The 12,581-nt window shown below is 41.9% G+C and overlaps 2 protein-coding genes across 3 annotated transcripts; one reads left to right on the forward strand and one right to left on the reverse strand.

Moving 5' to 3' along the window:
• Positions 1–3,716: 3,716 nt before the first annotated feature.
• Positions 3,717–7,969, reverse strand: brcc3 (BRCA1/BRCA2-containing complex, subunit 3). 2 transcript variants are annotated; one of them, XR_010911605.1, is made up of 2 exons: positions 7,001–7,969; positions 3,717–5,878 (listed from the first exon to the last, which is right to left on the reverse strand). XR_010911605.1 is itself a non-coding variant. In XM_067484555.1 (1 exon), the coding sequence occupies exon 1, from the start codon at positions 7,866–7,868 to the stop codon at positions 7,086–7,088; it is 783 nt and encodes a 260-aa protein (XP_067340656.1). In that variant the 5' UTR covers positions 7,869–7,969; the 3' UTR covers positions 6,369–7,085. The 2 variants fall into 2 exon arrangements, 1 of the variants encoding a protein (XP_067340656.1); XM_067484555.1 differs by lacking the exon at positions 3,717–5,878 and having other exon boundaries at positions 6,369–7,969.
• On the forward strand, positions 7,968–11,770 carry LOC137103841 (tripartite motif-containing protein 16-like). Its single transcript, XM_067484554.1, has one exon. The coding sequence runs from the start codon at positions 9,440–9,442 to the stop codon at positions 11,108–11,110; it is 1,671 nt and encodes a 556-aa protein (XP_067340655.1). The 5' UTR covers positions 7,968–9,439; the 3' UTR covers positions 11,111–11,770.
• Positions 11,771–12,581: the final 811 nt, after the last annotated feature.

Raw genomic sequence — 12,581 nt, forward strand, 5'->3', positions numbered from 1 at the left:
AGGTAACATAATCTGAAGTGAAGGTTCCTCCAAGTGATGTCATCTGAAGGCATTTTTCAGCTTTTTTTTTTTTATACATATAGGGAAGTCAATAAAAAGTTTAATGACATTTATGCACAAGTGCTACCCAAACTAAAACCAAAAGAAGCAAGTTCATAATCAGTAAAAAAAAACTACATACAATAGATACTTTTACTCGTAATGCTTCATGAGCAATGCACAGCTTGCCTTGGTTGACCGTAAGAGTTTTTGTCTTTACTTTAATACTTCGTGCTCAGTCAAGTGTTTCCCACTGTATATGATCCCATTTTTGCTGCATTTGCAATTCAGTAGTAAATTGTCATTGGTAAGTGGGTGACATTCAGCTTAATGCTGCCATAAATCTGAGTAATCCAACTTGTAGTATTTCAGCTCCAGTAAGACAAAAAAGATCCCATGTTTGTGATGTTAACTTTGATAGTTACTGTGTGTAATATCTGTTGACTGCAAAACACAATAAATCCAGACGTCTTTCACTAAACATTAACCTGGACAATCAGTCGTACAGAATAGTAGTTTTTGTGGTCTACGGTGTCTCTCGCACGATGACCCTCCGCAACAGAGTCCAGAGCACATTTACTTAGCCTCCCTATGCTGGACTTTGTGTTTATTATGGCGCAACAAGAAGAGTACATTTTTACAAGAAATAAATAATATAAAGATTGAATCTTTATTACAAAAGCTCACGTCACAATAAAACCCAAAGGGTTATTTATCCATGTGAAAATGTAATGTTTTGTATCGTGAATTTACTGTAGTCCTCCTATTGGTTCTGAAAAAAAAAAAAAAATCCTCCAGATAACTTCTTCTGATGGGGTTTTTCAATTCGGTCTCTGCTTTTATAGGAAGCATCCACTATTCAAAAGCAAATGTTAAAATCATAGCTTCTTCTTCTTCTTTTCCTTTCGGCTGCTCCCTTTCAGGGGTCGCCACAGCGAATCATGTGCCTCCATCTAACTCTATCCTCTGCATCCTCTTCACTCACACCAACTAACTTCATGTCCTCTCTCACTACATCCATAAATCTCCTCTTTGGTCTTCCTCTAGACCTCCTGCCTGGCAGCTCCAACCTCAGCATCCTTCTACCGATATATTCACAGTTTCTCCTCTGAACATGTCCAAACCACCTCAATCTGTCCTCTCTGACTTTATCTACAACACATCTAACATGAGCTGTCCCTCTGATAACCTCTTTCCTGATCCTGTCCATCCTCGTCACTCCCAAAGAGAACCTCAACATCTTAAGCTCTGCTACCTCCAGCTCTGCCTCCTGTCTTTTCTTCAGTGCCACTGTCTCTAAGCCGAACAACATTGCTGGTCTCACCACCGTCTTGAACACCTTTCCTTTCATTCTCGCTGATACTCTTTTATCACACAACACACCTGACACTTTTCTCCACCCGTTCCAACCTGCCTGCACTCGCCTCTTCACCTCTTTTCCACACTCACCGTTGCTCTGAACCGTTGACCCTAAGTACTTAAAGTCCTGCACCTTCTTCACCTCTGCTCCCTGTAACCTCACCGTTCCACCTGGGTCCCTCTCATTGACACACATGTATTCTGTCTTGCTGCGGCTAAGCTTCATTCCTCTGTTTTCCAGAGCAGACCTCCACCTCTCTAGATTTTCCTCCACCTGCTCCCTGCTCTCACTACAAATAACAATGTCATCTGCAAACATCATAGTCCATGGAGATTCTTGTCTAACCTCATCTGTCAGTCTGTCCATCACCAGAGCAAACAAGAAGGGGCTCAAAGCCGATCCTTGATGCAGACCCACCTCCACCTTGAACTCCTCTGTCACACCTACAGCACCTCACTACTGTCTTACAGCTCTCATACATGTCCTGCACCACTCTAACATACTTCTCTGCCACTCCAGACGTCCTCATACAATACCACAGCTCCTCTCTCGGCACCCTGTCATACGCTTTTTCTAAATCTACGAAGACACAATGCAACTCCCTATGACCTTCTCTGTACTTCTCCATCAGCGTCCTCAAAGCAAATACTGCATCTGTTTGACTCTTTCTAGGCATGAAACCATATTGCTGTTCACAAATACTCACCTCTGCCCTTAGCCGAGCTTCCACTACTCTTTCCCACAGCTTCATTGTGTGACTCATCAGCTTTATTCCTCTGTAGTTGCCACAGCTCTGCACATCTCCCTTGTTCTTAAAAATTGGTACCAGTACACTTCTCCTCCAGTCCTCTGGCATCCTCTCACTCTCCAAGATCTTGTTAAACAAACTAGTCAAAAACTCTACTGCCACCTCTCCTAGACACTTCCATACCTCCACAGGTATGTCATCAGGACCAACTGCCTTTCCGCTCTTCATCCTCTTCAATGTCCTCCTCACTTCACTCTTACTAATCTTTGCTACTACCTGCTCCACACCAGTCACCTCTTCTACTCTTCGTTCCCTTTCATTTTCCTCGTTCATCAACTCTTCAAAGTTCTCCTTCCAGCTTCCCATCACACTCCTGGCACCTGTCAATACATTTCCATCCTTATCTTTAATCACTCTAACCTGCTGCACATCCTTTCCATCTCTATCTCTTTGTCTGGCCAACCTGTACAAATCCACCTCTCCCTCTTTAGTGTCCAACCTAGCATACAAGTCCTCATATGCTCTTTGTTTGGCCTTTGCCACCTCTACCTTCACCTTACGCTGTATCTCCCTGTACTCCTGTCTACTCTCTTCAGTCCTCTCAGTGTCCCACTTCTTCTTAGCTAACCTCTTTCTCTGTATACACTCCTGAACTTCCTCGTTCCACCTCCAAGTCTCCTTGTCCGCTTTCCTCTTTCCAGATGACACACCGAGTACCCTCCTACCTGTCTCCCTGATCAAATTAGCTGTAGTAGTCCAGTCATCTGGAAGCACCTCCAAACCACCCAGATTCTGTCTCAGCTCCTCCCTGAAAACTAAACGACATTCTTCCTTTTTCAACTTCCACCACTTCGTCCTCTGCTCTGCCTTAGTCCTCTTCATCTTCCTCACCACCAGCATCATTTTACACACCACCATCCTGTGTTGTCTGGCTACACTCTCCCCTACCAATGCTTTACAGTCACTGATCTCTTTCAGATTACAACGTCTACACAAGATGTAGTCTACCTGAGTGCTTCTCCCTCCGCTCTTGTACGTCACCCTATGTTCCTGCCTCTTCTTAAAGAAAGTGTTTACTACAGCCATTTCCATCCTCTTTGCAAAGTCAACCACCATCTGACCTTCTGCGTTCCTGTCCTGAACACCAAACCTGCCCATAACAGTCTCATCACCTCTGTTCCCTTCACCTACATGCCCATTGAAATCTGCACCAATGACAACTCTCTCACCTCTGGGGATGATCTGCATCACTTCATCTAACTCACTCCAGAATTTCTCCTTCTCTTCTAACTCACATCCTACCTGTGGGGCATAACCACTCACAACATTGAAAATCACCCCTTCAACTTCCAGCTTCAGACTCATCAACCTGTCTGACACTCTTTTCACCTCTAGAACATTCCTCACAAAATCCTCTTTCAATATAACTCCTACTCCATTTCTCTTCCTATCTGACCCATGGTAAAACAACTTGAACCCTGCTCCTAAGCTTTTAGCCTTGCTACCTTTCCACCTGGTCTCCTGGACACACAGTATGTCCACCTTCCTTCTCTGCATCATGTCGATCAACTCCCTAGCCTTCCCTGTCATAGTACCAACATTCAAAGTCCCTACTGTCAGTCCTACATTCTTAGCTTTCCTCTTCTCTCTCTGCCTACGAACACACCTTCCTCCTCTTCTTCTTCGTCTTCGACCAACAGTAGTCCAATTTCCACCGGTACCCTGTAGGTCAACAGCACCGGTGGCGGTCGTTGTTAACCCGGGCCCCGACCGATCCGGTATGGAAGTCTTTGTCACGATTCGCATGTTTGATTTGGCATGTGTTTTACGTCGGATGCCCTTCCTGCCACAACCCTCTGCATTTATCCAGACTTGGGACTGGCACAAGAAGACACTGGCTTGTGCCCCCTTGCGGTTGCATTGTTAAAATCATAGCTGAATTTGTTCATTTTCTTCCTGTCACTGGGTCAGTGTTTGGACAAGTGTTAGGTTTTAATCATGATTGTGATTTACTGTATCAGTAGTAGGGAGGAACCTTCTCCAGTGTGTATAAAGTCAGATATTAATAGTTAACAGGTTATAACCATTATATGTTTGTGTTTTGATCCTGTCCTTTTTAACATATGCTCTACTGTATCAGCTTTAATGGGGCAATAACACCAAATGATGTTTGATTTTTTTCCCTGTCATTTAGTAAATGTGTTGGGAAAAATTAATGAATAACCAATTGTTTATTTGCCCCAACAGTGCTGACCTACTGATTTATCTGTGTAGTGAACCTATTGATGGAGAAATTAAGTCTTTTAATAAAAGATTGTGATTGGATATATAAACACAGACATTAAAATTGATACATGTTGTACATATGTATTTGTATTTTTGTGTAGTCACTGGCTCCATATCTCAGCACCAAAGATCAAACTGGAGACTGTTTCAAAGGCTACACTCTCAGAAAATACTCAAAGTTAAAATATTAAAACAACATGCTATATTTTCTTAAAAAAAAAAAAACAATGAGAGTGAAAGTGAAAATAAGAATGCTTCTCCTGTCATGTGAATGTTGGAGCCAACGAGCTGTCACTGGGTGAGAGACAAAAAGCGACCTCGACAGGTTCCCGGAAATAACAAGGCAAGCACCTAATGACATACAGCTATGCACACACACAGTCTTTGGACTGTGGAAGGAAACTGAGGTAACCAGCACTCAGGAAGAACAGACAAGCCTGTCGCTTGCTTAACATGGTCTCAAACTGCTGGCCTGAATTTGAAGTAGGGACCCTTCAGCCTTAAGTGGCAGTGCTAACTACTCAATGTCTGAGCTAGCACATTCAGTTACTGGTGATATGGTGGAGGAGTCAAACCACAGGAGCCTTTTAAAATCTCTACAATATAACTTATTGTTGTCTTCTTTTAAAAATGTATTTCCCTTTATTGTATATATTTCGTTTTTTGTTACAGTCAGCAGTTTGTAGTGTACTGCCAAATGCGAACACTGGTGTGAAAAAATAAAAGATTAACCAAACAAACCGTTATGGAGAAAGTCTCACAGAGAGGAGAGGATTTCTTTTAACTACTACCGTTTCATCCTACAGTTAATCAAAAAAAAGCATGGTGCTCACACCTGAATAAGGCCTCATTAAAAAGAGGTATCTGCCTTTGCCAATGTGGGGTGAGACATGCCAGAAAAAAATAATAACAAAGGCAAAAGATGCAGCCAAACAGCAAGAGGTGTTGGACAACTACCAAACACACTTTACACACACAAACACACTCATAACCCTTCACATAGTGTTTAAAAATAACATTATCTTCATCACTTGTCTAACAGTGTCTCAGATTCAAAGACCTTAACCTCTAAAAACTGTAACGTTAAGGCTTTTCATCCATTTATCCTAAATTCTTTCAGCTCAGCAGGTTGTACAGTACGTTGATATGCAGAGATTCTAAACATACCATGTGTGATGTGTGTGTATGTGTTGTGATACCAGCCTCCACTCTTCAGATGTCATGTGTTTTACAAGATGAACCCAGCTGCAGAGGTTTTCTCCTATTAAGCCACAAGAGCTTTACTGAGGTCCACCAGTTGTGTTGGGTGAATTATCCTGGCTCCCACTCAGTGCTCCAGGTTATCCAAGAGCTTCTGGATGGGGCGGAGGTCAGGGTCCTGCTCAGGCCTGTGAGGTTCCTACACTCCAAAGTATGTCTTCATGGCCCTTGAACTGAGCAGAAAACTGGTGTGATAAAGAAGGTAAAGTTGAAAACTCTGCACTGGAAGCTAAAACACAACTGTATTCTAGAATATTGCAAGGTAGTAGAACTAGGAAATCTTGTACAATCCATGAAAACTGCCCATGACTAGAACTATACTAACTAGACTGGGCCATGTACTTTTAGCCAGTTACGATATTTCGCCAGCAAAGCTCCTCTAAATAATTTATTAGCATTGGGCAGCCCTGCCCACAATGGCCTGATCCAACCCCAGATACCATCATGAAGAGTAACAAAGTATAAATTGCAGAGAAAATCCATACAATCCATGCCTGCTTTTGCTGCTGTCCACTAATTCAAATCTGTTTAAAAGTTAGAAAACATCAGTAAGCAGTCAGATCTTGGCAAACGTCCTGTGTGCTGTTAAAACACAGTGTGAAGGTCGTTTACTTCAGCTCTTGCTGTTACCAGTAATGCCAGAACCATGAGTCAAAGTATTGACTAGGCAACAAAAATTTTTATAACCGGTGAGTCATTTATTTATATAAACAAATATGTCAACCATTTTTTTCCTGTTGCTTATATCAGAGAATGTGCTGTTTATCTTTTTATAGCTCAGCTGAAAATCTTTGGGTCTTAGACAGTTAGTGCGACAAAACAAGACATTACAAGACGTCATATTCCTGCTACAACAGGAAGCTGTGAGCTTCTCAAAATGTAAATTTTTTTGTTTCATCTTCAATTTTAAAAGACAATAAGCATTATTTTCTCAATGGAGTCTTTGGTCCATAAATAAAATATCAGAAAATCATGTTTCTCAGATTCTAAGGGTCATAAAAATTATTTAGTAACAATTATCATTAACTTTTCTTACCATTTTTGAGGAAATGCCAAATATCAGATCTCCAGCATGTGCAATTCTACAATTGTAACTGCAGCATGTGTGGAGATGGGAGAAGACAAGAAACCTAATCACAAAGGACTCAGAGAAAATGTGATGTACATTTCTACTATGTTCTGACATTTTATAGACCAAAAGACTCACAAAGAAAATAACGAGCAGACATTTTTAATCAAAAATAAACTCCAGGTTGTAGCTCCAACACTATAAATATGTTATTAAAAGACATATTGAGCTCTTATACCCAGTCCTGCCTGGAAGGTAAGAAAAAGTTAAGAAGCTCCTTTGTCAACAAGAACTGATAGAAGTCTCTATATTGTCCTCCTGGCTCACAGAACAGCCAGCTCCTGCAGCAGCTTCTCCTTCTCCTGCTGCAGCTCCACGATGCTCTGCTTGTTTTGCTCCAGCCGGTCCTCCAGCCACTGCAACAGCGGCCCGCTCACCGCAGACATCTGGCTGCACAGGTTCTTGGTGAACACCGAGCCATTGTGGATCTTGGTCACGGGGTCCAGGTGGGCCAGGCTGTGGATCTTGCGGTAGGTGTCCTGCTCTTCCTGACACAGGATCCGCGGCAACTCCACGGCCGACTCCAGGCAAACTTTGCCGATGGCTTCGCGGGGAACGACGTGGATGGGGATCTCTACCCGCTCGTACTCGGAGCCCTTCTGCGCCTGTACGGACTGGAAGCAGGTGTACAGAACCCGGCCCGTCTTTGTGTTCTTGTCCTCGATGAAACAGGAGAAGATGAGACCCACGAAACACTGGTCCAACATTTGGTACATGGCCTGGGTCCGCACATCGACGTGGGAGGGCCACACGGTGATATGAGGGTGGGAGTGGTACCAGCCGACAACCCGCATCGGCCTGCCCGTCATGTCTGCCAGCCTCTCCGCCTCCGTGGAGGCCGCTGACAGCTGCTCCGGGGAGATCTCCACCCGATCCTTCCTCTTGTCCGAGCGCCGGAGGATGATGACGGAGTGGATATGGACGATTCGGGTGAATTCCACTTCTCCGATACATAAACCCATCACCTCTTCTTTTTCTGTGCTCAACGCGTGATTCATACACACCAGAAAGGCGTCGGACTCCAGGTGAACAGCGCTCACTGCCATATTTTTGATAAAAAAAATCTAATTAACGTTCCTATACAGAGCGTATATGAAAATATAAACAATCACCGGAGCAGAGCTTCACTTCCGTGTTATAAAGTGCTACTGGAAAACATCCCGTAATGCTGCTGATGCCGTGTTGCAATGTCAAAGGTTCCGCTCTTGTAAAAGGTTCCAGTGTTGTACAATTAAATGTGCTTCATTTAAAAATTTACATAGTTTTCAGGATATGCTATTGTGTAAATGATACAACTTTAGTAAACAGCATTCCGCAAACTTAGATGTGTCTTAGCATAACCTAATTGCAAAGTGACATTTGAGGTAAAAACAACATGTTGGCGAAGCTTTTACCACCAGGTGTCCCCCTAGGCTCAAACTCCCATTTTTAATTTTTATTTTATTTTTTAATTTGATATAGGCATAGACTGCTGGGGGACCCACCCCTTTCCTCTTCTTGTCCCTCTCTCCTCTCCTGTCACTCCACAATTGTCACCACTGTACGACATTAACTCTGTGTTTTCTCCCATAGTTGTCTTTCTCCTTCTCTGTCCCCCTCTCTCTGTCCCTTTCTGCAGGTGTCCTTGGGCTTTGGAGCTGTGTGTTTTCCAGCGTGCAGCTACTGGTCCTACCAACATTCAAGATGTTTTGCTGTTGCCTTTGTTGCTCTCTTGTTTTTCCCTCTCCGCTTTTCACTCACCCCAACCGGTCAAGGCAGATGGCCGTCCACCCTGAGCCTGGTTCTGCTGGAGGTTTCTCCCATTAAAGGGAGTTTTTCCTCTCCACTGTTGCCTAGGGCTTGCTCAAGGGGAAATTTTGGGTTTTCTCTATACATCTTTATAGTCTTGGCTTTATTCTGTAAAGTGCCTTGAGATACAGTAACTTTGTTGTGAATTGGCACTATATAAAAAAGTTGAATTGAATTGAATAACACTGTTACAAGCTTCAAATTTCTACAGACCTAACCTTGGCTTATTATCAAAAGGATGGCATAGCAGAGTTGCTTTCTGTACTTTCCCATTAAGGTTTTCCCCTAAACTCAGATTGCCCTTAGTTATGAATCTTTTATTTAGTCACTGGTGATTGAACAGTGTGAAGGTTTTTTATAAAAGCTTTTTCATAAATGTCTTTTTTTCATGGACAACTGCTGTCCACTTCCTCACTGGAACTATCTCGCACCAGTGTTGTGCTTGTTACTTGTTGCTTTAAAATGTACAGTGTTAGTTAGTTCTTTGGGACCATTGGACAATACCATCACAGTTTTATGATCTATCACTCATCCTGGTTAGTGTTGTCTCATATTGAAAGCAACACACCTATGTTTGCTCATTTTTGGAATTTTTCAGAAGGCTTTTTTCACATCTACCTCTCAACACGGGATTGTGAACTGTATTGCAACTCTAAGAGAGAATCTGAATACCAGGCTTGTTGGTTTGTTTCGTTTTGACTCATATCAAAACTGTCAAACTCCTCCTCTTAATGGAATGAAATAAAAGGAGAGCACCAGTCCTTCTTTCATTTGAGTACACAAGCTCAAAAACTTTCACTTACCGAAAAGGGATATTCAGTTGGGCCAAATGGCTCACCAAGAAGATCAGCTAGACCTGGAAAAACCCTGCTGTTCAATATGTCTGGATCCACTGAAGGATAAAGTAACTATTCCTTGCGGGCACAGCTACTGCAGGAGATGTATTGAATGGTGCTGGGAGAGAGAAGATAAGGAGAAAATCTACCAATGTCCCGAATGCAGACGTAGCTTTGAACAAAAGCCTGTTCTGGTGACAAACACAATGTTGAAGGTTGAAATGGAGGAACAGGAGATGGAAGGATCTCAAGATGACCCAGATGATCACTGCACTGCTGGACCTGGAGATGTGGAGTGTGATTTTTGTACTAAGAGAAAGCGAAAAGCCACCATGTCCTGTCTTCAATGTCTGGTCTCCTGCTGTGAGCAGCACCTCCAGCCTCACTATGAAATAACTCCATTAAAGAAACACAAGCTGGTTGATGCTTCTATCAAGCTTCAGGAGATTGTCTGCCCTCATCATAATGAGATAATGAAAGTTTTCTGCCGCACTGATCAGCAGTGTATCTGTTACCTCTGCTCCATAGATGAACACAAAAGTCACAACATTGTTTCAGCTGCAGCAGAAATGACAAAAAGGCAGACGGAGTTCAGAGCAAGCCTGCAAAAAGTCAAACAGAGAATTCAGGAGAGAGAAGAATCTTTGAAGGTGCTGGAGAAGGAGGTGGATGCAATCAATAGTTCTGCTGAAAAAGCAATAGAGCACAGTGAGAAGATGTCTACTGAGCTTGTCCAGCTCATTGAGCAAAACACTGCTGATTTGAAAAAGCAAATCATATCCCAGCAGATAATAGAAGTGAGGCGAGCCACAGAGCTGGACGAGAAGCAGAAGAAAGAGCTCACAGAGCTAAAGAAGAAAGACGCTGAGTTGGAGCAGCTCTTACACATAACAAATGAAACTATGTTTCTGCAAAATTCCCCTTCCTCATTACGTCTACGAAAGTATAAGGATGCACTTGGAGTTGATATCCGTCCCCTCCAGTACTTTGAAGATGTGACAACAGCTGTGTCAGAGGCTTCAGATAAAGTAAAGGACAGTTATATGAAGGAATGGAACAAGATTTCCAAGGCCATGATTGAAGTAGATTGTTTAGTGACACAAGACCCTAAGAAGAAATCTGAATTCTCACAGTTTTCCTTCCCTTTCAGCCTGGATCCAAACACAGCCAACGCACAGCTGTTAATAACTGAAGGGAACAGAAAAGTAATTGCAATGAAAGAAGCCCAGTTCTATCCTAATCACCCAGAAAGGTTCATGGACAAGTCTCAGATTCTGAGTAGTGAATTTCTAACTAGACGTTGTTACTTTGAAGTGGAGTGGAGCGGATTAGGAGCCATAGTAGCTGTGGCTTACAAGGACATTAACAGAACAGGAGATGACAGTGCATTTGGAAACAATGACAGGTCTTGGGCATTGGAGTCTACCTTCAACGGTACTTACATATATAAACATGACAGTAACAAAACTCCCGTCACAGGCCCTCATTCTTCCAGAATTGGAGTGTTTTTGGATCACAGAACAGGTACTCTGTCCTTCTACAGTGTTTCTCGCACCATGACTCTCCTCCACAGAGTCCAGACCACATTCACTCGGCCTCTTTATGGTGGACTTTGTGTTCGTCATTACGGGGCAACAGTAAAAGTAGATTTTCCCCAAAAATAGATCATATCTAGGTTGAATCTTTATAACGTCCTAATGGACATTTATCCATGTGAAAATGTAACATTTTGTATACTGTAACAGTTTTTGCAAGATATTTTTATGTAGGAAAGATTGTAAAGCCATTAAATATGATGCAGTTGAAAATGGTTGGCTTTTTATTGATCTGATAGGAACGGCCATTTTTTAAATCTTCATGTTTGTCAGTGGCACATTGGACAAGAGTTACGTTTTAATCGTGGTTGTGATTTATAGGTAGAATGAAACTTTTCATGTGCATAATGTCAAAACTTAGTCGTTGATATTTTGTGTGTTTTTCTTTAATACTTTCTCGGTTGTGTTACAATGTATCAGCTTCAAAAGGAAAATAATACCAATGACCAATTTATCATAAGTGATTTGTTGATCAAATCTATATTTCTTTATATTATTCCTGATGATTACTGAATGTGTATGGAAAAATTAAGTTGTAAATTCTACAAATCTATTGGTACAATGCGTATTTCCCCCCAAATAGTACTAACACACTATTTCTCCTGTGTAATGAATCTGGTGATGGTTGAATTGAGTCTTTCGATGAGATTTTGCAATTCAAACCCTCAATAATTTCATTTGATGACATTTATAAGTGATGAAGTTTGAAACTCTTGTATTTTGCAATAAAGTTTTTAATACTTAAATGGATTCCTTTAACGGAGCTGCAGGTCTTTGTTTAACTGATAGCAGCATTTTTGGGATTCAGTTAATGGAAGAGTGTGTGTGTGTGTGTGTGTGTGTGTGTGTGTCTGTGTTCAACATATTTAGCATTACATTTTCCTTTGCTGACCACAGTCCACCCATGCAAATGGACCTAATATGCAATTTCATTTAGAACATTTTATTGTTTAAAACAACCATAATGATCCTGATCATCACGGATCATTCAGAAAATTGAGGTAGTGGTGTGCGATTTGAGTGAGGAAGCGGTTAGCGGTTGTTCATGACTCTTCGCTGAATCTAAATCTAGGGGAAACACCCGGAAAGTACAGGAAGCTTTAAACCCTTCTCTGCCCTTTTCCATTCTGCTCTAGTTTCGGTACATGGCGGTTAAAACCAGCTCTACCTTTTAGCTGTTTTTGTTCCACAGTAAGTTTCTTGTCCTTAGTTTTAATTTCTTGCTAGAGTTTTTCTTGTCTTTTGCCGTAGTTTGCCATAGTTAGTTGGACTGGACTCAAACCTGAATCTTCTCAGCAAAATCATCCCAATTGCTTTAGTCAAGTACTTGCACTTTTACTTACTGCCTTTGTGTAATTCTGCCACTGAATATTAGAATTTAAGCTGTTTTTCTCATTGCAGTTGTAACTTACTTCAACCAAAGACCTGAAAAACACTGATCTTTGCCAGGACTGTTTGTACAATTCTTTAATCAACAGCATCAAATTCTAAGTTTAGAACATTAAATGCAGGATGGGGAGGAGGGAGATATTCATTTATC

The sequence above is a fragment of the Channa argus genome, chromosome 18 (assembly GCF_033026475.1).
Source record: "Channa argus isolate prfri chromosome 18, Channa argus male v1.0, whole genome shotgun sequence".
Lineage (NCBI taxonomy): Eukaryota > Metazoa > Chordata > Actinopteri > Anabantiformes > Channidae > Channa > Channa argus.